Raw genomic sequence first — 26,459 nt, 5'->3', positions numbered from 1 at the left:
CTAAAAAACCAGGGAGTTGTTAACACATTGACTGCCAAGGCATTTTCCGTAATTTCTGTCCCAGTGCCAAGTCCCGTTTACATATTAAATTACAGTTTGAAAGTGTAACATCTGGTCACAGACTATCATGATGTCATTCAAAATACGATGGCGGGAAAAACCGTTGAGACGTATAAATACGTCACTGGCAATGGTCCAACAATTTTATTGACTTTGCCAGGAACGTAAATATACGTCGGGGATTTTCCGCGCTAAAATCGGTCAAACCTATCATCGAGAGATAAAAACAGTAAACCACACTGAATCATTTCATCCTTTATTATTTTTATTTACTATTAGCGCAATTTATGACATGTTTGAGATGATTATATTGAGTGTGAGGGCGCCATCGTATCAACCATATTCAATGCATGAGGGAATAAACACAAACAAACATATGACATTTATTTTTAGATTATCGTTTACGTACATCATTCATAAACTGCCATGCGATAATTCCTGTTCCAATCACCACTGCCAGCGATTCTACATACAATACAAAAGTGCTACGATTTTGACGTAGTATTACGTCTTGGCAAGTAGCGACACGCAATTTTTGACGTATAAATACGCCGTGGCAGTGAACGTGTTAACAACTCCCTGCTAAAAACAATAGACATTAATTAAGACATAGCGCTTCGATGTGAAAAAGCCCACCGCAGTTCGATACGCAACAAAGCAATTGCCGCCTCATGGGTTAACAATGAACTGACCTGTCAATCACAGTGTAGCGCTCCATGGCAACATTATTTGATCGTACCGCGAAACGTCGCGCACTTCATGCAGGGTATGGTTAAAAGCTTTTGTACATTGTGCATGTATTGAATCCGAGTCAGCGACAACGATGTTACGTTGTTTTTGTAAATATTTGGAGTTTTTTAACTGTCAGTCCGGTTTTCAGATGCTAATTTTCGTGTTTTGTACTTCATAATTTGTCCGGATTCCGGAATTGGGTATTCCGGTTTTCATAATAAATTACAGTACATTTAGAATAGGGACAAATTGGGCCCTCCAAAAAAGTCCGGTTTTTCGGGAATTCCGGTTTTGGGAGAGTCCGGTATTGGGAGAGTTGACTGTAATATATACTGTTAGACTTGATTAATATTTATGTATATTTATGTAAAGTATATTCTACTCTTTCAGCTTGTTGATGGTACAATGAGGCTTCGCTACAATCTTGGAGAAGGTGAATTTACAATGAGCCTACCAAATTACAGAGTCAACAATGGACAGTGGCATAGTGTTGAGTATGATCGCTATGGTAACCATGTCACGTTAAAGGTTGACAGAGGCGGCGGAACCAGACAAGTTGAAGCATCACCGGGTACATTCCAGATATTTGTGGCGGATCCAAACACGCTTCGAGTCGGCGATTTGTCGGGTAACGAAGCAGTATCGCAGGATTTCGTGGGTTGTATGAATGATCCAAGAATTGACAACAACTACTTGGGATTCTCGGACAGCGAGTTTGCCACCGTACGTAAAGCAAACGTGGAAGAAGGGTGCGTGAGTGACGCGTGCGTAGGGGCCGTGTGTCCTGCTACCTTCATTTGTAACGACATCTGGAGGATGCATGAATGCATGTAAGTACTACTCTTTAGTATACTCCCACCCTCTGTTTTTCTCCAATTCGTATTCCATGGTCAAAGGTCATGTCAATCTATTCATAACATTTACAAACTCTGATACGTAGACAATATAAATTGTACTGTAGAAAACAATGGAATGACCAATGAAGAAGAATTCCAAGGAAGATGATAAAAAAATATCTTGTTGGAGATGCCTTTGAAAAATATCTGCATCTAATCGCAATAATTCATTCATAAGTCAAAAGTTAATCATGGTGGTGCTTCCACTCTCTCAGATCATTTAAACATATTTTTACTCGGACTTCTTGTCTTCTGACTATGAACTTGAATGTGGGGGAATAACCCTTGAGCCTAACTGAGCTGAATTGCACACAGTGTGGACTACACACAGGTTACTTTCTTCTACCCTAAGGGTCTCTTCACGTTGAGTGCTGCCACCAAACAGCGCCTGTTAGTCCATCCACAACAACAGGGGTTGAATGAACCCGTACAAGGAGCGTGATGAACTGGATTCTTTGAATTGCACACGAGCCAGATGTGTACACCACCAAACCTTCTGTCATCATTATTGTTTTCATACTATAAATGTTCTATTTGTAAATAGCTGTGGGCCAGGAAGTGAGTTGCAAGGTACAAGTTGCGTGGTTGTGGATGCGTGCATGGGTGTCATCTGCAAAGCCGGCTACAGCTGTTTCATCAACGATGCAGGTGAAGGTATCTGCAGAGAAGAGAAAGAACAATTGGTTGTAGAACCTGGTGTTAGTACAGGACTATTAATTGCCATCATCATCTGTGTATTGGTTATCTTAAGTGAGTATTTTTACCAATCAATTATTTACTTTGCCCTAATAGATTTTGTTCTCTCTCTCGCATCCAACAGCGAGCAACTTCCCAATTACATTAATTAAGTCTCATTTGAAGCTTAGGGAGTGGAGTTGAAAGAGTTGTGAGTTACAACCCCGGCATTAGGCCAGAATTTGAACCCTGACACTAGGTCAGGATTGAACCTTGGATCTTGGAATTTGGCAAGCATTTTAACAACCAAGCTACAGCTCCACTACACATTATCTACAACACCACATTTATATTATATTTTATTACCAGAAGTAACCAATACTCAATTTGTCTTCATACAGTATTGGTGTTGATATTTATTCTATATCAACGTAACATGCGACAAAGGAAAGAGCCACTGTTTGTTGACCCCGGTGATGACCTCATAGAGAATCTGGTCCACTATGATGAAGAGGGCGGTGGAGAAGAGGATCGTGATGGGTACGACATCAACACGTTGAGTAAACCAATTGGAATGATGGATCATACACTGGAAAAGAAAAGAAGGTTGCCAGAGTCTGCTGTGCCACCACTCACAGGACCAGGTATGTTTTTTCGCACTTTTTGTTGACCGTGGGTTTTTTAAAGGTGCATTCACACATTAAATTAAACCTTTTGTTTACACAAGAAATCTTAAAATATCCTGAGATTTGCAATGTTTGTGAAAACAAAACTACAGAAGAGTTCTTTGGGAACACCTATTAAGGGGACACTTGTGAAATGAATGGGAGGCCATATATGTTATAACACCACAGCCAACCCATATTAAAGGGACACCTCTATTAAGGGGACACTTGTGAAATGAATGGGAGGCCATATATGCTATAACACCACAGCCAACCCATATTAAAGGGACACCCCTATTAAGGAGACACTTGTGAAATGAATGGGAGGCCATATATGCTATAACACCACAGCCAACCCATATTAAAGGGACACCTCTATTAAGGAGACACTTGTGAAATGAATGGGAGGCCATATATGCTATAACACCACAGCCAACCCATATTAAAGGGACACCTCTATTAAGGGGACACTTGTGATATGAATGGGAGGCCATATATGCTATAACACCACAGCCAACCCATATTAAAGGGACACCTCTATTAAGGAGACACTTGTGAAATGAATGGGAGGCCATATATGCTATAACACCACAGCCAACCCATATTAAAGGGACACCTCTATTAAGGAGACACTTGTGAAATGAATGGGAGGCCATATATGCTATAACACCACAGCCAACCCATATTAAAGGGACACCTCTATTAAGGAGACACTTGTGAAATGAATGGGAGGCCATATATGCTATAACACCACAGCCAACCCATATTAAAGGGACACCTCTATTAAGGGGACACTTGTGAAATGAATGGGAGGCCATATATGCTATAACACCACAGCCAACCCATATTAAAGGGACACCTCTATTAAGGAGACACATTTTAATATGTTGTACTGTTTGTTTTTGTTGTAATTTCAAACAGCGAGCGAGTTAACATTCAGATTGTGAGTTATACTATATATACTATATATTACCGAATCTGTTTTGGTAATGCATGTTATTTAAACTTTTTTTGCCTTTTTTTGTAGATGATGTCGGAGGTTATATTAACGGACGTTTAGGTAACGCTGATGATGATCCGAATGCCCCGCCGTATGACACGCTCCACACTTTTGATTACGAAGGAGACGGGTCTACGGCGGGTTCTCTCAGCTCCCTAAACAGCGGCAGCTCCGACGACTCGCAAAATTACGACTATTTGAACGACTGGGGTCCACGATTTAAGAAACTTGCTGATATGTACGGTGGCAACGATGGAAACGAGTTTTGAATCTCTCAAGTGTTGTAATTTCAGAATGATAATAATGTAAAGTAAATTTTGATTTGATAATAATTGTAGAAATTTGCTCAATAATAGGTCAAAAATGTTCACCATTCCATTGTAGTTAATATTTTAATTTATTTAACATAATTAACCTATTATGATGAGAACAAATAAATATTACAGATTAAGTCTCAAATTGTTTACAAATTAACATAGTACAGTGATAACTAACTGTAATTACAAGCTTTTACAAAAAAAATTAGAATTCACAATATTGTCCTAATCTGCAGGAACCACAGCTCCCCGTAGGAGGTCTGGTTTAAGTTTAGAAATCAGTCAAATTAGTTTGTTACAATTTGTCTATTTTTTGTAGATATATATAAGTCCTTGATAATTGAAAGTAAGTGTTTATAAATAATGATAAAAACACAGGCATTTTGTGATGGTTGTAAGATATAGGTGGACATACATGCTCAAAGTCACTTGCCAGTTAGAAACATTTCCAGTAATAATATTAATTGTCTGTTTGTCCTGTTGTTGAGTTTTGGATATTTAAAACAATAAGATTTACAAATATTTAAAATTGTAAGTAACTAGTTGTTTCTTTAATACAGTAATTAGTAAATAAGGTTTATAGATAACTACGTATCTTAAAGGCTGAATAGGTAAGGTTTTTTTTATTTTTAAATGTGACACGAGGAACACAAGCACATTTTTATTTTTTTGTAGTTAATTTCAATTTTCTCTAGGTGTAGTTAATTATTTATGCAGAAAAGTGATTGAAGTGGTCAGTTTAACGTTGGCACTAATTTGTTTTGGCGTTAGTAGCCAAGGAAAGCTGTAGGGTGTGATCCGGTTTATTCAGAACTGTACAAAAAAAATGGTACTGACTATAACAGGAATCGAAATAGTGCCCTCTACCACAATCTTTCATTTTGTTTATAATACTACAAGGGAATCGTATCGTATGCAATATGTGGTATGTACAATATGGACGTAATTCCAAAGTCTGTGTTTTCTTTCCAAATATGGAAAGCGTTTTTATGTAAATTAATTTTTCCAGTTATTTATATAAAAAAAAAATAATGTAGATTTAGATTATGCTGTAAAGCTTCTTAGCTTGTCCGTTGTATGCTGTTAACATGAAATGTATTTTTTCCGTTGCGTTCTTAAAAACATTACTTTTATATTTTGCCAAGAATGACTGCAAGCTACACAAGCTATTATTAATGTTAATTAAGTTTATATCTTTTGCTTTTTATCTTTTTTTTTCACTTTAGAATTTATACAATAATTATTCTTACCTTGCCATTTGCTGTTGTACGCACTTGATAGTTAGTAACATAATAATTCACGTTGTTAATTGTACAGTTGCTAATAAAATGCCTAGCTGCCAAATTGGTTATAGATTGATTGATGATTTATTGATTATTATTGGTTATTGATTGATGATTATTGGTTATTGATTGGTGATTATTAGTTATCGATTGGTTATTGAATGATGATTATTAGTTATTGATTGGTGATTATTGGTTATTGATTGATGTTTATTTGTTAGTAATTGACAACTATTGGTGGATGATTATGTGATATTTATCGGTTATTGATTTGATTATTGGTTATTGATGATTATTGGTGAATATTGGTTGATTGATGATGTATAGATTATTGACTGATTTGTTGATTATTGGAGCATGTATTAGTTATTGACTGGTGATTTGTTTACTGGATATTGATTTGATATTTTATTGGTTATTGATTGATGATTTACTTGCTATTGATTTAATTGAATCAACGGAAAAATCAACGTTACTCAATAATTAATTTATATATTAATTTATTCTCATAATTGTAAAGTAAAATTTAGTTCTCATCAATTATATTGCCAATACATATACAACGCATAGGCCTACAGCAAATCATGGCCACTTAACCAGCAGACAACCCAGCTTACGCTTTCGTGCCATCGCACATCCAGGACTCTCTGGATGACCACGCATGATGAGCTCAATCTGATTATAATCAGCCTCTATAGTCTGGTTATTGTATTCTCGATTTGAGGCTAAATCGTGGAGTTTCCCTTATTGTTTAAATGAGTTCGTCCAAGGCCGCCATATTCATGCCATTGTTGTGTTGGCAATTCTGTAAATTGTTTACTGTATATAGTCGTTGTCGTAAAGTAGTTTTGTATTTCGAATATCACAAAAACGCGTCAATATATTATAGTTCCGTGTTTATTATACGCGATGAAAGAAAAGAATAAACGAATGGAACGGAATTTGATAACATGCAAAACATGATAAACAAGTCAGCGGGTGTAAAGTACTACATGTACTATTCAACTTTCGGGTAGGCCTCCTGTGTACTTTTATTATAACTAACAAGAACTATTGTATTCTTTATGAATAAAAAGAAGAGATATATTGTTGAACGCACAGTTAATACTCGTCCCACCTATCGATCCCTGCATTATATTGTTATTCCAGTCGATTCTCGGTACTGTGTATCTATTTCCAAAGTATCATAGGAATATTTGGTAATACAACATCACATGTGTTTCACATGTATCTGGAGTAACCTAACATTACATGATACAGGCACCACATGTGATGCTGTATTACCCAATACTCCTATGATACTTCGGAAATAGATAGTATGTTGAGACAGCACTATGTTTCGTTACACTTGAATGAACAAATCTAACCCAAACCACATTATTCACTCTTTGACGTTGTTGACTTAGTGAACAACCTTTTAATGTGACCAATACTTTATTCAAACAAAACGATCCCAAAAATCCTTTTGGTTGACGTCGGCGCTGTGTGGTCAGAAGTATATATTGATCTTTCTTACGTATGACAATAGAAAGAATGTAACTGCCGGATAAATAAGTTTTACCTTTGATGACTCACCTCGACTTTGGAAATACAAAGGAACCGATTAAAAGAAACAAAAGCTTGTAATACTTTTGGAATTCAAGACATCAAGTTTCAGTGAATTTATAGATACAATTAAATACATTGTTCATGTTTAAGATTGACAAGGATGAAGATATTATAAGGGTATCACACATAATAATTACCGAATGATATAATCCCAGAGTATTCATAAATAGCAGGTGCTTGCATAATTATGTATCGTGCATAATTAGCAGGAGCCTATGCATAACATTACGCTCAATCTGTAAATCAGCCCAGGCTATACGTGTGTATATGTTTGTGCGTTCAGTGTAATATTGGGCCTAGAGGTTATGGCTATTTTACTGTGAAATATTTGTACGGAATTATGGAGTAACGTTGATTTTTCCATTAGCAATTCCGACAACGTTCAATAGAATCGATTACCTATCTTTTAAATCAGTAGGCCTACTGTATGTGGAAACGGAATTTCAAGTAACATGCCTCTGGGTTGTTATGTGGTAGAGAAGGGAGGGATGGTGCCTGGGCCAGGGTAGAGTAAGCCTCAATTAAAACAGCGGAGAGAAACACCCAGCGTTAACGGACCCAAAGAGTATAGGATGGAGTGTACGAGTGCTTTACGAATACTTCACGAATCATTTAGTGATTTTGTTCCGTTTCTCGTCGGATATGCGTGTCACCTGGTCGCTAAGAAACAATTTCCTTATAATATGAGGATCTATGATTCTCTTAACATCCGTGTGTTTGCATTGTATATTTCTGTTACACTCTAACACCTTCCTTTTAACACACGACAATTGCATATGTATTTCCGTCGCATTCAGAAATATTTCATTCTACACCAATAGGCAACGAGCAAACACTCGAGTGAGTCTAACGCATTCTTTATCCTCTATATAGGTAAAACATACACAATAGGTATAGAATACAGAATACATTGTATTACTAAACAGGATGAATTGTTTGCTTAATATATGACGTGTTATTTGCATTGTGAAAACAGACTAGGAAAGCTGGCATTATTGGTGGAATAATCTTGGACTTTGAACACAATCGTTGCTTTTGCTTTCGGGTTAATATAACTATCGATTCGTGTCTGCAATTCATGTGATCGTTTTATAATTGTGAATAACCTCTGCCAAGATGTGGAATACATTACAACCATTTGGATTATTATTTTTTTATTTATGCTATTTAACTACCGTGATTGATTGTGAATTAGAACATAGGATTGATAACACTCGATTACAGTACTCGGATTTTGAGCGGCGGTACAGTAAACTCCGCAACACTAGTCATAGAAAACGCAGAGATGTTGCTTTGAACGATGTGACTGTGGATATATCTGAAACTGTGTCGCTGGGATTCACAGCTTACGAATTCAATAACACGTTGGATAATCGTTATGTCATGGAAAATTATAACCCTCGGTTTGAGGTGATTGGTAATCAAGTGGTTGTCAAAGAGCAGTTGGATTTTGAAACATCACCAGAAGAAGTAGTAGATGTTGTCTACTGGAATAAATATGCACCAAGTAAGATAATTTTAAGTAATTTGTTCGTAAGAGCTTTGATTAGATTACTACCCTGTGTAAGGCTGCTACTATACTACGTACTCAGTACTCGAGGCATAGGCTTATAAACCCCTAAAGTGACTTAAATTATAGGGACTACTAAGTTTACGACGACCGCAGCCCTTAATGAACAAGACCACATACATTAACACATTAATGTTTGGCCACATTACGAGATTTCAAACCGCAATGTCGACCCTTCCCGAATGACAATTTTGTGACAAGTTAGGCTTATTAATGATCGAACTTGATGAATGTGTGTAAAAAGAAAATTTAAAACATTTCAGACATAATAGTAATCTACCTGGGTAAAAGTGTTACCGATAATTGTTCCACCATGAAGTCTAAACGCCCCATATAACTGATGATAAATAATTTACAAATAAATCAATTTATAAAAATAAACTCTCTCAAAACCAAAATTTCCTGAGTTTCAATATGTTTTTTCTTTTAAAAACACATTCAGAATACATATACGAGTTTCTGAAAAACCATAGATAAAAGCCTCCTTGTCCATGGAGGGAAGTTCACTAAGCCAAACTTTTTCAAAACCGTCATTCCGGGAATAGGCCGACAGTAATTGGCGGTTTGAAATCTGAATTTGTCCATGGAATTTACTGGAAGATAGTTTCCCGTTCCGCTTATTACAAATAAATTGCTTGTTCACAACAGGTATAAAATAGACATGTAGGCCTTTATTATATATTATTATAACATATAAATCCAAAGGCAAATTACTAAACAAAATGACAATGCTGTGGGTATCAGATAGGCCTACAAAAAAAACAAACCCGAAAAGCTAAATCAAAACGATAAAGTAAAACAGTCAGAAAAGTTAGCAGAGCTTCGGGCAATTCACTAGCCCTTAATCAGTACAATTATAATATATATATATATATTATTATAATATATCATTATTTATTTTGATCTTGGGCCTAGATATTCATTTTTCTCAAAGTAATTGAGCAGATTATGCATGTAGCCTATATGGCATATATTATATTATAATATAATTATTAATTGTTTAATCTTATGTATTCATTTTTCTAAAGTAACTAACTGATATACATGAAAAATTGGCTGGGGTTGGGAGGAGTAGGCCACCAGGCCTACGGATATTGATAGGCCTACTGTTTTACTAAAGATCTAATCGTATATTCATGCGTGCGAGACTTATAATTAATATTCCACAACAAATCATGATTCATATTTCATTAATCTATTTCTCGGATTTACAACATATACTGGTGGTCCAACAAACTACACTGTCTTTTATAATAGTCTTTTTATGCATTCCTATCAGCGGATCTCTTTTGTTTGTAGGATAAGAGTGTATAGTAGCCTAATAACAATACCTTATTTAGAAATACTGCCGGAGATAATACTGCACAATGCACCTTGAATATAATACTCCTTGTTGTGGTATTATTCGGTAAAGCCCTGACGCATGCAATTTGTAAAATCGTTTTAGACTAACCCTTTTATGTATGTATTTTTTTATATATCTTTATTATACAGTCATCATACAATCATCAATTTCATTTTCACCGTTTACGCTTGATTTCCACCATGCGCGCGCAACGTAGGGACATACAGTAAGCCACAACGCAAGCGAATTGACCAATCAAAAGCGACAGTGGGATTAAACCATCGCTTGTGATTGGTCATTTGCTTCCGTTGCGGCTTACGTCTTGCGCTGCGTCCTAGTGAGAACTAAGTTTTAGTTTACACATGCTGGAAAAATCCCCCATGGTTTACATAATACTTAAGTATTAGAAAAAGTTGACGTGACGGTTAAATGTATTTTTGTCTGGCCTTAAAAATACGATGTCGTTTCCAATAAATTATAAAACAATACAACCGCTTACTAATAATATAATTAAGTTTTATCGTATCCATGAAAATATTTACTACTTATAGTCATAAAGTTTGCATAGACGTCGATACATAGTTCATAGCGAATTTGATGATCCAGGGAGAACGACCCCTTGGAGACCACTGCGTGGGGTTTTAGAGAACATTAATCAATAGCATGTGTGCTACATAGTCTGCCCTTTCTTATCTTTATTTTCCCCTTGATCATTAAAGGGGGGCACGTATTATGCGCTCACAACATCATTAACACTAACAAATGCAAAACAATACAAGGGAGAAGGGATGATGAGGTTGAGGAGTGATTAATCAATCCAAGACCGGTCCGGTACCATGTAGAGATCCACAACGAAACTTATACAAGACTCAACCCACCCATTACACTTACAATTATTATTAGCAGATCAGGAAGGGCTAGACTGACACAGAAAACTTCCACAAACCGTTTCAGATTTCCAACACTGTATATGGCATGCAATTTATTTAATCAAAACTTTAAAAGATAGTAACTTGTATTAATTCATTTAAATAATTATCACTTTGTATTATTTAATGATCTACCAAAGAACATAACATATCTCAACATTTTGACAATAAAGTAGACTTGTATCTTGTATCTTGTACAACCAGGGATAAAGTTAAACCTTCGTTCCCACTCTAGGACGCAACACAATGACGTAAGCGCAACGTAAGAACGAGTTGACAAAAATTACAAGCAGTTCGAATATCCATTGCTTGTGATTGGTCACATTAATTGCGCGTGCGTACTTGCGTTGCGTCCTAGTGGGAACCAAGCTTTAATGTCTTCAATACGTGACCTATTTGGAACTTCAATTATTGTACTATTGTTTTATTAACTGGTACATTTTTGCGCACATATTTTTATCCCCCCTTCTACAAAATTTCAGTTTATGGAGTGTATCGAACATCCATCATTTGTGAATTTTAAGTGTAAGGTTACACACATTAACAGACGCACATCAATAACACTATATCATATACCGTAGGCCTACAGTTGTTATTGATGATATCGTCTGGATGACTCCACGTACGTACGATAACTTTGGCACTTGTCTGATATGTTCACAGCAAAATGTTTTGAAATGTTTTAAAGGTGTATATGGGGTCATCTCTTAAATGTATAGTGCTGACTCGTGTACAGTATATGTACATTTTAAAACTTTAAATCTTGAAACTATAGTATGTTCAGAAGTTTTTTGTTATGATCGCCTCTGACGTACGTACGAAAATAACTTGGCACCAGTTTTCTGGTCCACAGTAAAATGTTTTGAAAAAAATTGTTTTAGAATTTATAGAGGGACATCTTTTAAGCTCTGTCTACACTATCAAACTTGTTTGATAAAATTGTAGTGATATGCCCAAATATAGTAGTGATATGACATCATCATGTTCATATTATGGGCACATCACATTTTTTGTCACATAAAGTTTGATAGTGTAGACAGAGCTTTATACAAACGTATATACCTACTAATATACGTGAACCCTTAAATTATAAACTATGGGACGACATTTTACATCCGTTCCACGTAATACCGATCCCCTGTACTGTGACCCTGTATTCCATTTAACCATAAAATGATTCCATTATTACAAACTTTATGTGACGCGGCACATGTAAAATAATACATAGATGTAATAGTGCAATACCAGGTAGATAACATAGTGTATGATATCAATTGCTAAAGTACAGTTAGAATTATTCGTATCTCCCTCCGCTTCTGATTGCCATATCATCGAACCTCGTCATCGGTCAGTCGTCCACCTTGGTGCTCATCCATTGCATCACTATTTAACGGCATGTAAAGTAAGATTATTTCATATAGGTCCTATGGTCCTGTTTTTGTTGCTAAATAAATATTTCACATAGATCCTACATATTTTTTTTATAAATACACAATATCTGATGATTACTATTTTATCCTATTTTAGTGTGATTTTCCGTTTTATTGTTTGTTATATACATATATGGAATTTTTATTCTGAAATAAAGTGATCAATCAATCAATTACCTACTGTACATTTAAACTTGTTGGTATAGGCTACTTTAGTCAAGTCCCATATTCTTATTGTGGTTATTTAGCTTGGTTTCCGCCTTGGACGCAACGTAACAACGTAGGTAACTTACGTCATTGCGTTGCGTCCTACTCTGAACTTTATATAGCGTAAACCTTTATTTTATAGGGCAGTGAGTTATGCTATTCGTTTAGAGACCCCGTCAAAATTATTCTACTAATACAGTTACTCCAGTAACTACATTTTTTTACTGCAGTAATAATAACGTATGATTTTCAATTGTTTCAATGTATATGAGCCAGTCACAACATTTTGTATCATATAGGTTTACCAAAAAAAAAATGAATATAAAGGGTTTACAAAATAAGCAAAGTTACTGCAGTAACTGCAGTAATATAATTTTAAACACGGTTCCTTATCTCGAAACAATTTAAATCGACATAATAATATATGTATTTCCTTTTTTGGATATGCATATTCTATGTACTGTTTTGTTTGATTTTCACTGTGCTGCAATGTGTACATAGTGAGTTTTAGTGTTTATTCAAAGCAGACTACAACACAATTGTAAAAATTAAGTTTGAATAATCATGGGGCGTTGTATTCAAACATGACTCAGCTTTGCAAATATTTATCACATTCAATAAATAGTGGTTACCAATCATTGTTAGAAAGCTTATTCAATTTTTCCTTTGTGATTATGTTTTTCATTTAATTTCCGTACGTTATAACCACCATTATGATGACGTCACCAGATTCGTAGAATCATTACGCGCTTTGAATATGATGGTAGGTTTCGCTTATGCAAGTTTTACTAATTAAAGAGACGGTTGATTAAGCTAAGTATGTCGATCATCGACGGTTAAACTACGGGTAGACTTGCCCCCAAATCTGTAGATATTGTCTTTTTCAAGTAGGCCTAGCTTACGTATGAAACGCCATATTTGCCAAAATATTTATCTTTTTACTAATAATAATATTAATTCAAAACTCCGTCCAGAACCTAGACTAAACTACGAGGTTCCATGATATATTTTAAAACATAACATAGCAATGTTTCAGAAATGTCCCAAACTGCGCCCCGTAAAATATGTTAATATGTCGTGACGTATTCAAAAGAATGATAAATCAAATTTGATTAACGAATTATCAGTTAAACTTAAAGTCTATGTTTATCGAATAGATTACTGAAGTATTTTCGTGTTACATTCACATTCCGGGGGCATGAGTGCAGTGTGGTACGGTATGAGTGTGATTGTGGCGGATCCGAAAGAAGATAACAGGGGGAAACCATTAATAACTAACATATTGTTATAGCTAGATTTCATGTTGATTACAAATAGAGAGGACAAATTGTTGCGTTGTGATTGGGCATCTGGTTGTTTTGGTAATGACTGATAATGCGCACTTTATTGGTTAAAAAATAAACCGATAATTTTGTTTGCGGAAACACGGCAAAAAAACAAACTTTCCGGATATTTGTAAGAAAGTTTCATCTGATTTCAATCATAAACAAGTAAAAATTTCCCGCAAGCTTTTCATATAATGTTTTCAAATTAGTTAAAGCGAAAGCGTCGTTTTCAGTTTACATTTTAACGATGCCTTTTAATTTTCGTTTTTATTAGTAGTTTTATGAGATTTAAAAAAAAAAATTCTTATTACCACCATTACTGTTAACATAATATAATAATGGCCCGCGGGTATTTATATTTATTATGTAATTTAATTACGTATAATAACTACAAAACCGAAAGAGCGACTATTTCAAGTAATGATAAGGAAACGATGTGTTATCTGTCGACGTAGGCGTAATGCGATGTTATATATAGAATACAAAAGCAACGAAACAATGATAGAAACAAACTGACGCAACATTCGAAGTATTATAAGGAAATACACATCTAGCCTACAGTAACTGTACAACTAATCTGATTACCTTTTGTAAAATAGGCCTAGTTTTTTTTTTATGGTGTTTTAATTTCTATATTGTAAATGTTGTTACTATTTGAAATGTTGTAGTATATATTTTTGACCATGCACTTTGGAAATCAGTAGGCCTTTTGTGTTGAAAGTGTAATTCGATTAAAAGAAAGACTTAATAAAGTTTTCAAAAGCTGTAACGGTTCATTGATAAATTGTGATCCGCGTGATAATGCTCCGTTCAAAATGTTCGACGATTGCGGAAAGCAACAAAATGAACTGACAACTTGCTTCGCTCTCATGATGTTAAAAAAAAGTCTGATAGGCCTATGTGCCCAAATATGGTATCGATATGCCCAAATATTGTAGTAATATGACATCATCTCGTGTCCATATATGGGCACATCACATTTTTGTCACATAGCTTAACTTTGTATCTCTGCCTTATTTAAAAATAAATGTTAATCTATTTTTATCTATCTTCTCATAGGTTCGTCAGAATCCGTGCAATTAACATTCAACGTACTGGATGTAAATGAGCCACCTGAGTGGATGATGGAGTATGAGCCCTACCTTGCTGTGACGTCACAAAATGTTGTTAATGACGTCACGGTGTACACATTATATGCACGTGACCCAGAAGACCCCGATACAGAAATCGTGTATGGTCTGTTTAGTGGTAAGTTTAAAATCTGGAAAATATAATTCATTAATTCAGTCTTTTACTTTTAAAATTAACATTAACAATGATACATCATCATACACGGTAAAACGTAGACAAAAATAGATAGTGATGACTAGCAGACAAAAGTTAAGGGAATGATTTAGAGTATTCTGCCTAACTTACAATAACAAACAAATGTATAAAACAGAGTAATAATAAAATAAACATAGGCAAGTATACGTGTGTGTCTAGACTATGCACTGATTATGTAATTCGGTGGGTGATCGGATTCAGTTCTGTGAGTGATCGGAGTATGTTCGGTGAGTAATCGGAGTATGTTCGGTGAGTGATCGGATTCAGTTCGGTGAGTGATCGGAGTATGTTCGGTGAGTGATCAGATTATGTTCGTTCGCACTTGTTAGTTTGTATTTATTGAAAGTAAGCCTTCTGTAAAATTTTATGGATAATGAATCCTAATAATTCTTTTGATCACCAGATAAAAGCAACATGTTTGGCGTGGATCCAGTGACTGGTAATGTTTTTATCGAGAAACAGCAAGGGAGCTCATTTGTGGACGGCGAGGAGTACGTCTTGACAGTAACGGCATCAGAGAAGAACAACACCACAAGAGAGGCTGCCGCCGACATCCGGGTTAAAGTGGGAGAACGCCCTCCTCAGTTCACCAGAGAAACGTATAACGTAGTTATAACGGAAGAAATTACGTCACTCCCAACAAAGTATGTATACTAGTTCTATATTAGTTTTGAATTCATAAAATTGTAGTGTTATACTGTAAACCTTTATATTTTTTTTAAAATAACGATACGGCATAGGCCTAAATAAGTGTAGGGTTACATGCACGTTGACTTTCTGTTTTCCCTGGCGTTGGTAGGCCTAAATCAAATCAAATAATTAATTAATTGTATTGTTTTAGTTTAATCACAGTGCAGGCGAGATCGTTTAATACGGACCCCGTGACTTATTCAATTTCCGATCAACCTGCGGGAACTGATCATGCGATTGACCAAAACGGATTGATAACACTATCAACAACATTGGACAGAGAGATGTTTAGCAGCTATACTATAATGGTTAAAGCAGTTGATTCGATCGGCGAGAGTATTTGTGAGGTAAGAGATGTCTATACATACACTAATTAGTTAATATAAAAGTTTTCGCGAGTTTTTCCTGATCGGATGCTCGTGAAAACGTAAATCTTTAACCACCTGTGTTGGAGAAAAAAAAGTAAACAAATATTACGTAATCGAAAAAGTTTACACTTCATTGTGATTGGTTGTTTATTTCAGGTACACGTGACTGATATATTGGACATAAACGATAACGGACCAGTTTTCAGTCAATTGTTTTACGCTTTCCGAGATATTCCCGAAAATTCAGATTCAGCAGTTGGCCAAGGTAGGATTTTCTACAAAACTTCTATTTGTTTCAGGTTATGTTTATAATAAGGTCAACTCGTTGACTGAGAAATAGGTGAGGCCTTTGCCAAGGCTTAGCTCTTTAGTAGGACCGTCGTACCCTCTAAAGCCAGGCCAGGTGGTCGCCTTCTTTTTGTCAACTCTGCATACACAATCTAGGCCTAGGCATTTTGATTGGTTGTTGTGACAGAGTTTAATGTTATAAACTTATACTACTACTATATATACTAAAAACAATTATTGGACAAGAATCTACAACTTAAAAGGAAAAATAAAACAAGGTCCAGATATTTAGATAATATTTAAATGTTTAAATTTAATGTTTTTAAAAAGGGTAAGAAGCACAAACAACAAGCACTGACAACACTGCCTAGTCTAGTGACCGCCTAGTAGCCACATATTTCTAAAACATTGAACAACAACATGATATAGGCCTAGACTAAAGAATAATTAGCATAATAAATTAAAGTCTGTATGTGGATCATTATTCAACGCCTTTTTTTATTATGGTTATATGTCATTTTGGTGGTAATTATTAATAGGCCCCTATACATAATTTATATTGTTTTTTATTTGTTGTATTAATAGTCACTGTGGCTGACGAAGATGGAGAATACTACGGATCACTCCTCCTTTCCCTTTCAAATGGCGTTCCATTTAGAATTGATGAAAATGGTACCATCTTTCCCACAATGCAACTTGACTACGAATCCATTTCCATGTATGAATTTGATGTCACTGCCGTTGACTTGGGCGGAAAGTCGGCAACGTCGCAAGTCCAAGTTGACCTAATGAATGTGAACGATAACAGCCCAACGTTCAGTCAGTCTAACTACACCTTCGATGTTGACGACACAGTGACGTCTGGTTACAAGATCAATACAATTTACGCGTCCGATAAGGATGGCGATTCGGTTACTTTTCGGAAAGTATCGGGGTCAAACCTGTTTGATGTTGATCAGTATACAGGTAAGTAGTGATTCTGTAAAACGGGTGAAGGGTTCCCGGTTGGGGGTGGAGGTCTGGAAAGGTGGGGTGGGGGTGCTGGAGGTCTGGGAAGGAGGGGTAGGGGTGTAGGTCTGGGAAAGAGCACATGGCCTTTGCTTTGAAGTCTTATCAAACAATTCTAAAAATAGCATTCAAATTTTATTTATTTTATTTCCGTCAGGTGTTGTATCACGAACATCGGCAGCAGGATCACTAAGCGAAGCATCATACGTACTAACGATAGAAGCAATGGATGACGGTTTGTGTTGTAATCCGGTCGTCACACTGTCTTCAATGGCTACTGTTACAATCAGTATCAACGACATCAACGATAATGCTCCAAAATTTCCTGACTGCGATTCGTATAATCCGTCTGTAGCAGAGGAACAGGAGAGAGGTGCATCTGTTCTTGAAGTAAGTTTTAAAGTAAATTCAGAGTTTTCCCCAGCATGTCCAAAATGATGTTTAGAAATCAAACTAAAACTTGTTAGTGGTCGGATGTTGAGTCCAGGTGGGGACCGATGAGCATTAGAAAAAAAGGACATTATTATAACATATTGAAAAATGGATAAGAAGGAAGCTTTTGTTGTGTTTTATTTTCTTAACCTATTTTTTATTTATATATCACTTATCAGGTAACAGCAACCGATGCAGACCCAGGGATCAATGGAGTGATTTCATTCTCTCTTGTAGAGAGTGAATTAAAACAAGGATATTTTGAAATAGAGACTCTTAGTAGCGGTGTAGGTCTGTTAAGAACGAGAAGACGATTAGATCGTGAACAGGATAAAACTTTTTCTCTGACGATACTTGCTGAAGACAGTGCAGAATATGGGTTAACAGGGTTTTGCCAGATATCGGTGACCGTTGACGATGTGAATGATGAAATTCCAATACTAAGTCCAACATCAGGTGATAATGATTTTACTTCCATCATCACCATTATCTGTAAACCCTCTTGTTAGAGTGTGCTGTTTGCGCGCTATTGGTGTATTTTGTAGGGCTGAAGAGTCCAAATCTATAGATTGATATTTCCCCTGGAAGTGGTGACATATGAACTCATCAATGACGACCTAACTAGGTCACGTCAATTGATATGGCATCGGTCGTTGTTAGCATCTAGAAATATATCCCAATATCCAGTATGCGCTTGATTAACATGACATAGCTTGGTCGTAGGTCTAGAAGGCTTCCTAATATCTAGTACACATAAAGAATCTTTTGTTGTAGGAGGTTATGTGGTGTGTGTGTTTGTTTCTTTTTATATTTGTTAGTTAGCACGATTATTCAAAAAGTTATTGACAAATTTTTATAAGATTTTAAAGGATGGTTTCATAGCTGTATGGCAACACGTCATTACAATTTCATATGCCTAGGCAAAGGGTTGCGCTCTCTGAGTGCCCTTCTAGTCACTAAAGTTTAATTGTTTGTTTTTTCCTATAGTTACTATCCAGGATACATTAAGTGTTGGCAGTGAAGTGATCAAAATTGAAGCTTATGACCCGGATGAGGAAGATCAAAATGGTTTAATTTACACATTGAGACAAACAAGTAGCGAGTTTCAACTAGATACAGATGGAACTCTTAAAGTGAAGTCTTCACTTTTAAATGCAGAAAGGGTTAGAATTTATTTTTTACTCAATAAGCAATTGTGCTCTTTAACCAATAGTATAACTTAAGCCCTGTCTACACTATCAAACTTTATGTGACAAAACAAATGTGATGTGCCCATATATGGACATGATGATGTCACATCACTACCATATTTGAATACATGGTCAAGACCAACCACATTGAGCATATCAGTGCAAGCATATTGTATAGACGATTTTTGTATGCATCAATTTTACGGATTTTCTACATTTTTTTTTTTTACTTTAGAATATTGAATTAACAGTGACAGCAAGAGATAATAACCAAGAGGAAATCCAAGACGTGACATCAACCATTGACATCACATTGGTCGACAATCAAGCCGGCGCACCCGTGTTTTCTCCAGTCGACGCTGTGGATGTTGATGAAAGTACACCAATTAACACTAAAGTGTTTACTGTTAACGCGACGACGTCTGATCCATTGTCAACCATAACATATCTGCTCATTGTCGGGACTACTCCTGAAACAAACCGCCCTCGTAGTTTCCAGATTCCCGACCCTACAGTAGGAGCCGTACATGTATTTGACGATTTGGATTATGAAGAAGTTCAAAGGTGTGGTTTATTTAATTTTACACTTAATTGTGCGTTGTTCTACATGCCAGATTTTAAAGTTTTAATGAGTGAATTTAAGATTTTTTTTATTATAATCATTTTCACTATAAATGTTAATCATCAAAATCATATTCTTGACAATCATTGTCATCTTTATAATCATTTCCATCTTAAATATCATTCTGTACCCATTGTAGTTGTGCCTTCCTTTCCAATATTAGACTTGTCAGCCACATTCGAGCATGCAGTAGCATGTCCTTAATAATTACCAAAGTAAAACCAGGTGATAACTGATACTTGATGTCAAAGGTCACATTGTATCATACTGGTAATATACCTAGGTCATACGTGAGGTTTTTTCAAATTCAGATTAAAATTATGAATTTTATTTTTAGCTACGAACTGCTAATCCAGGCTACTGATGATAATTCTCAATTAGCTGACTATATAACCGTGACAGTTAACATAGTGGATGAAAATGACCGTACACCCCAGTTTGACCTGTCCAAGTACACGGTCAACCTAGTAGAGGGAGATTACACAGGCCAAAATAAGGAAGTTGTTACAGTACATGCTGAGGACACGGACACAGTATTAGCGTATAAAACTGTAAGATCACATTGTATCATTAAAAACTAAGAAATGCGGTAACGATAAACAATTTTAAGTCTTCTCTAAAAAAATATTTAATTCAAAAAGAAAAACCTCAACGTTTTGTATAGTATTGTAGGCTATATTTTTGTATTTATGTATATATGTTTTATAAAACATAGTCCATCCATTTTTCTTTTCCATATATGTTTTTTTTATAATGTTTATATGAGGGCCCCTTGATAGTCAGCATACGCTGTTTAGGGTCACCCTCACTAAATAAAGGTTTAATAAAAAAATTAATAAAATAAAAGTGTAAGATCATCTTAAACTCCAAACTATCTCTACTAATTACTTAATCACTATTTAAGCAATAAGTTATTTAATTTTAATTTTATGTCTGTGGCCAAGGATTAAATTAATCACTGTCCTATCAGATAGGGGGTCATCACCCTATTTTGTAAACCCCTACTCCTCTCGAATGTTGAACTGGGTTCCTTAAGTGCACACAGGTAAACTGTGTAAACACTGAGCCTCATGCAGATATTGTTGGCTCTTAAGGTACAGTAAATGGCGCCCCCGCCTTAACCGCTTGGCCATTTTACTCAATACTATCACTGCAATTTTTTTTTGGCAGGTTACTTATGCACAAGATCCAGCAAAAGATCCCCAACCTTTATTTGAAGTAAATCCAACGACAGGAGAAATAACTACTAATGGAAATTTTGATCGAGAGGCAATTGATGGGTATACATTGTTTATTATCGCAGAAGATGGCGCCCCCACTGCTATTCCACCAAAGAATGGGGAACCTAATAGAGGTATAGTTTGCTATGTAAATATTTAAAATTTAACAGAACATTTTTTTCAAATTCAACATGAATGAGAACATTTTTTCAAACTCAAAATGTGTGATGTAGAACTTTTTTATAAACTCAACATGCATGAGAACATTTTTTCAAAATAAAGATGTTTGAGAAAATTATTTTCAAACTCAAAATGTGTAATGTATAACTTTTTTTTTTAAACTCAAGATGTGCGAGAAAATTATTTTCAAACTCAAAATGTGTGATGTAGGCATGAGCACATTTTTTCGAACTCAAAATGCATGAGAGCATTTTTTCAAACTCAAGATGTGGAAGAACATTTTTTAATAAAGAACTTAATATAGATAATTTTGTAATTTTATTTTTCTTTTTGTAGCTACAATAACACTGCGTGTTGAGATTATCGATATAAATGATAACAACCCATATTTTGATGACGTGGAGTACAGCGCCAACGTGATCGAGAGTGCTCAGATCGGCACCGTCGTCACACGTACAACCGCAACTGACAAAGACGAAGGTATGATTCAGCTTAGGGACCATGTCAAAATGATTCTACTGCAGTAACGATTTTTTCGTTTACTCTTGAATCTATTTTACCCAGTGAATGCAAACTCGAAAAAATTAAAATCATACATGGTTTTAGAAAAGTACTGTAGTTGCTGCAGTAACTGCAGTAGAATTATTTTGACATGGTCCAATATTAAATTGCAAATATTTTAGACTGAGATATAGATCAGCTTGCATAAATTTTCAGTTGTAACTTTCCGTGCCGAGACCTCTCTTAAAACTAGAAAGCCACTCCGAGAGTGCATACCTCCCCCTACTGTAAAATTCTCCTACATAAGATTTCTCCGGAAAAAAAAAAATATATATATTTGTGTGTGTCTTAATGCTGTTTGTGATTTAGGCTAATTTCACTACAAGCATGTGTATGCGAGTTTGGTGTAATGGTTATGTAACAAGCCTTTCAATTAACAATAGCTTCAGTTGACTAACAATAGAACAGCAACGCGAAAATCAAACGAGTGAATTTGAAAATAAAATAGGTTTTTTAAACTACTGGCATAAAAAAACGTGAACATTAAATCAAATTATGTTTTAAAATTACAAATCACAAATTATAACTCTTGCCTCTTTTACAAAAATGAAGTTTTTTGGACAAGTAGTTCTCGAGAAAATGCAATTTCAGTATACTTGTTACTTTAAGACTGCTCGCCAGCTTTTGAAAAATTCTGTCCTATCTTTTAACACTAGCAGGTCTGAAAAGTATACTAAAAAGTGGTCCAGAATTGGGACAATGGTCCCAAAATTTAATGGAATGGTCCTTGAACACATATCTATCTGTATATTCATTTTGGTAAAGATCTTGTAATTACTTTTTCTTTTTTTTTTTTTTTTTTTTTTTTTTATTTCATACTCATCCAACAGCGAGTAACCCGCCAATTACAGGATGGATAAACTATTTAATAATTTCACAAGACAAACATATACACAAGATGCTCTACATAAACAAAGACTTATTATTAAGTCTTTGGGAGTGGAGTTGTAAATTGTCATGAGAAAAAAACCCTGACATATGACAGGACTTGAACCCAGGACCCTTAGATTGGTAGCCAAGCATCATAACCACCAAGCCACAGCTCCACTCCAAGTCTTTGAGTAATCCTGCTAACAAACAAACAAACAAACAAACAAACACACGCTACCGATTACATATACCTCCTTGGCGGAGGTAAAAAAATATGAAGACAACTATGTGAACCAAAGTGTCATTTCAACGTATTTTGATCTTGTTTTGTGTTTCAGATAGCGAACTAAACTACTTAATAGCTGGCGGGAAAACCTACCCCGGTGACATGGAATATCAAAACGCGGTCTTTGAAGTAGATTCCGACACAGGCGACGTTAAAGTAGCTGCTATGTTGGACTTTGAAAGCATCGAGAGGTACGAGCTAGACTACGTAGTAACAGATGGTTTGAATGAAAACTCTACAAGACTGATTATCTATGTCCAGGATGCAAATGATAATATACCAGTTTTTGGTCAGGCTGTGTACACCGTCAAGGATTTGAAGGAGGAAGATGACAACGAGATAGGTGTAATTTTACAGGTTAGTTTAAACATTTTAAAAATGTTTTATTTAATATCTATTGTAAACTTTATTTCAGAAAATCAGAACAATTTGAATATAATTTAACAGTTACAATTTCTAAGAAAGTTAATTTGCAAGAGGTACTATAATCGATTAAGGCAATCAAAAATACTAAGAAAAATAAAATTGTCTGATTACCAATACTGTACAATATGATGATTGATTTGTGATCTCTCATTCTCTCTCTCATTTGCTAATTAACAATTTTACAATTTTAAAAAAAAATTTTTTTTTATCTGAAAAGGTGACGGCTACCGATGCTGATGCCCAATCCGGGACGATCACGTACTCACTCGAGTACGAAAACAACGCTTATTTCAGTATTGATCGATTGTCTGGAGAGATACGACTGCTTCAAGCTTTGGACTACGAATACAAAGCGGAATGGCATTTTCTTGCTGTAGCTGAAGACGAAGGTGGAAGTAAGGGCGCAGCAGATGTGGTCATTGAAGTTGGAGATATCAATGACAACCCTCCTGAATTCAATGAGGCTGAGTATGAAGGCAAGATTGCTGAAGGAACAGGTACATGCACTGATAATTCAATTCAATTCAATTCAAAATTCTTTAATCATCCCACACGGGGCAATTCAAATAAAAAGGTCTGGATTAAAATGATCTTACAAAATATACAAAATATCACAATACACAGAACAAAAACAAAAAAGTCAAGTCAAGGTTCAAGAATGATAGATAAACTTTATTCGTCAAATATAGTTTAAAATGCTTTCATAAGACTTCCAAATATTTCATTTACCAAATTACGAGGCCTGGATAGTGTAGGCCACAACTATTTAAATATTTGTATTATTCATACAGGTATTCGATACGTAATGACGGTGGAAGCATCAGACGCAGACTCCCCCGCAAACTCTCAAAACACATACAGTTTGGTTGATGACTCCAATACCTTCACAATCGAAGACAATGGTGACATATTCACCAGGAATGTTGAACTTGATCGGGAAATTAAAGATACTTATTACGTTGAAGTTATTGCGCAAGATCCAGATTTGCCACTCTCAGGTATGTTACGGAAAATGTTCATTTACAATGTTTAGAATGACATTTTTTTTAAAAACTTATTACCTCCGCCAAGGAGGTTATGTTTTCACCCCTGTATGTTTGTGTGTTTGTCACAGTTTTTATCCGATTCTCACCAAATTTGGCCACATAGGTCAAGGTCACAACTAACAAAAAACTATATTACTGCCTAGAAACCACAGTTTTTATCCGATTCTCACCAAACTTAGCTACAATGATCAATGACTCATCATATAATTGTGGTTAAATTTTGAAGGGTCAGGGTCAAAGATCAAGGTCCAAAAAAAAAATAAAAATAAAAAAATAATAAAAAAAAAAACTTCAGAGGAGCATGAACCATATATTTTTTCCGGGGACATTTTATGTAGGGGAATTTTACCGTAGGCGGAGGTTTTGTACTCTAGTTATTGTATTAATTGATAATTTTTTTATTTATTTTTTTCTTTTCAGCAACTGCTACAGCAACTATCATTGTGACAGATGTAAACGATAATTCACCAATTTTTGACCCAACTTCGTACGATAAATCTGTTCCCGAGTCACTGACCCCTGGCGATAAAGTTTTAGAGATTTTCGCAAGTGATGCTGATGAGGGAGTCAATGCGGAGCTGGATTTTGTTATTACGAGTGGAAATGTTGATTCTAAATTTGAAGTTATTCCAAACCCAGTCAATAAACAAAATGCCGTTATTTACTTAAAGAATGTAAGATTTTACAATGTAATGGTTAAATAAAATAATCTTAAAGTTGGTTCTCTGTACTCTACTGTACTGCATCACATCATAAAAACAATGTCACATGTGATGTTGTATCTTACCTACAGTTTACACCCTAGAAGCTTATTTTTTATATTCATCTATGAGTGTTAAGTTATTCCTTTTAAAATTAGGCCCTCTGAGCTTACTTTAAAATTCAGATCATAGGGAATTGAAGCACATTTAGCTAAATGCCTGATTTCCATATGCGTATCACTCTATCTATCTTTTTAAAGATAGGTGTCATTATGGCCATTCATGAATATTCATAGGTTATTCTCTAATTGTGTAGATATCTAGCAATTGGAAGTGCAACTAGAATGAGTCACAGTCAAATTGGCAACTGAGTGAACTTGGCTTTTGTCATCAAGTTTTACCTTCTTAAAACTTTTCTAAATTTCAAAATAAATTTATTGTTTTTGTACAGGAACTGGATTTTGAAACAAATGAAAGGTATACACTGACAATTCGTGCTTGCGATCCTAATACCTGCGCAACGGCTACCACAACGATACAAGTAACAGATGTCAATGAACCACCAGTCTTTGATCCAGCTGCATATTCAGCTGATGTCACAGAAGGTCAAACCACTTTTACCATTACTGTGACGGCCACAGATCCAGAGTTAAATGCAATGTATGTAATAAGATTGTAAACTTTATAATAAATCTGAAAACTGAAAATCAATCATTATTCTACTGCCCGTTACTGCAGTAACAGACATTTACTGCAATGAAGTATGATTTTAAGGTTTTAATGGAGAAGTTTATGAGGCAGTCACTAATAAACAGTGTAATGACTCCCCAAAAAGCTTGCTAAATAATTGCAAAAACAAGTTATAGAACAAAAACAAACTGTAGTTACTGCAGTAATACTACTGAAAAGCTCAGAAAATTGGTGGTGTATGACATAGTATTTAATTGATTTAATAATTGTTGAAATTTCTTGTTTAATTGAAATTAAGAATATGTGAATTTATATAATGTAGTATAAATGATAAATCAAGGTTAATATTTCAACATATTTATTAACACTAGAGACTGTTTCATGAGAGAGATAAAAAGATTTGATGGAGAATGAAACAGTCTGTAGTGTTAATAAATATGTTGAAATATTAACCAGAGTCTTGATTTTTCATTTATATTGCGCTATCTCTGTATCAAGCACTGTTATTCATGA

At 35.2% G+C, this 26,459-nt stretch overlaps 2 protein-coding genes across 2 annotated transcripts in view; both read left to right on the top strand.

Moving 5' to 3' along the window:
• LOC140056855 (neural-cadherin-like) overlaps positions 1–5,689 on the top strand; it is a 40,781-nt gene extending 35,092 nt beyond the window's left edge. Inside the window, exons 28-31 of the mRNA XM_072102358.1 lie at positions 1,183–1,622; positions 2,233–2,438; positions 2,765–3,007; positions 4,056–5,689. Coding sequence (XP_071958459.1) covers positions 1,183–1,622; positions 2,233–2,438; positions 2,765–3,007; positions 4,056–4,297 — 1,131 coding nt within the window. The 3' untranslated portion in view covers positions 4,298–5,689. The remainder of the gene's footprint in view (positions 1–1,182; positions 1,623–2,232; positions 2,439–2,764; positions 3,008–4,055) is intronic.
• A 2,413-nt stretch (positions 5,690–8,102) lies between these two features.
• Positions 8,103–26,459, top strand: part of LOC140057265 (neural-cadherin-like) — a 30,635-nt gene continuing 12,278 nt past the window's right edge. Inside the window, exons 1-18 of the mRNA XM_072102850.1 lie at positions 8,103–8,743; positions 15,102–15,290; positions 15,772–16,012; positions 16,210–16,405; positions 16,583–16,691; positions 17,300–17,680; positions 17,880–18,112; positions 18,334–18,610; positions 19,142–19,317; positions 19,580–19,908; positions 20,304–20,517; positions 21,137–21,320; positions 21,703–21,846; positions 23,136–23,440; positions 23,727–24,006; positions 24,301–24,507; positions 24,976–25,229; positions 25,708–25,916. Of these exons, the coding sequence (XP_071958951.1) occupies positions 8,353–8,743; positions 15,102–15,290; positions 15,772–16,012; positions 16,210–16,405; positions 16,583–16,691; positions 17,300–17,680; positions 17,880–18,112; positions 18,334–18,610; positions 19,142–19,317; positions 19,580–19,908; positions 20,304–20,517; positions 21,137–21,320; positions 21,703–21,846; positions 23,136–23,440; positions 23,727–24,006; positions 24,301–24,507; positions 24,976–25,229; positions 25,708–25,916 (4,319 nt within the window). The 5' untranslated portion in view covers positions 8,103–8,352. The remainder of the gene's footprint in view (positions 8,744–15,101; positions 15,291–15,771; positions 16,013–16,209; positions 16,406–16,582; positions 16,692–17,299; positions 17,681–17,879; positions 18,113–18,333; positions 18,611–19,141; positions 19,318–19,579; positions 19,909–20,303; positions 20,518–21,136; positions 21,321–21,702; positions 21,847–23,135; positions 23,441–23,726; positions 24,007–24,300; positions 24,508–24,975; positions 25,230–25,707; positions 25,917–26,459) is intronic.

Source organism: Antedon mediterranea, chromosome 8 (genome assembly GCF_964355755.1).
Source record: "Antedon mediterranea chromosome 8, ecAntMedi1.1, whole genome shotgun sequence".
Taxonomy (NCBI): domain Eukaryota; kingdom Metazoa; phylum Echinodermata; class Crinoidea; order Comatulida; family Antedonidae; genus Antedon; species Antedon mediterranea.
The sequence above is the reverse complement of the archived record's forward strand: the minus strand, read 5'-3'. Positions and strand labels throughout refer to the sequence as shown.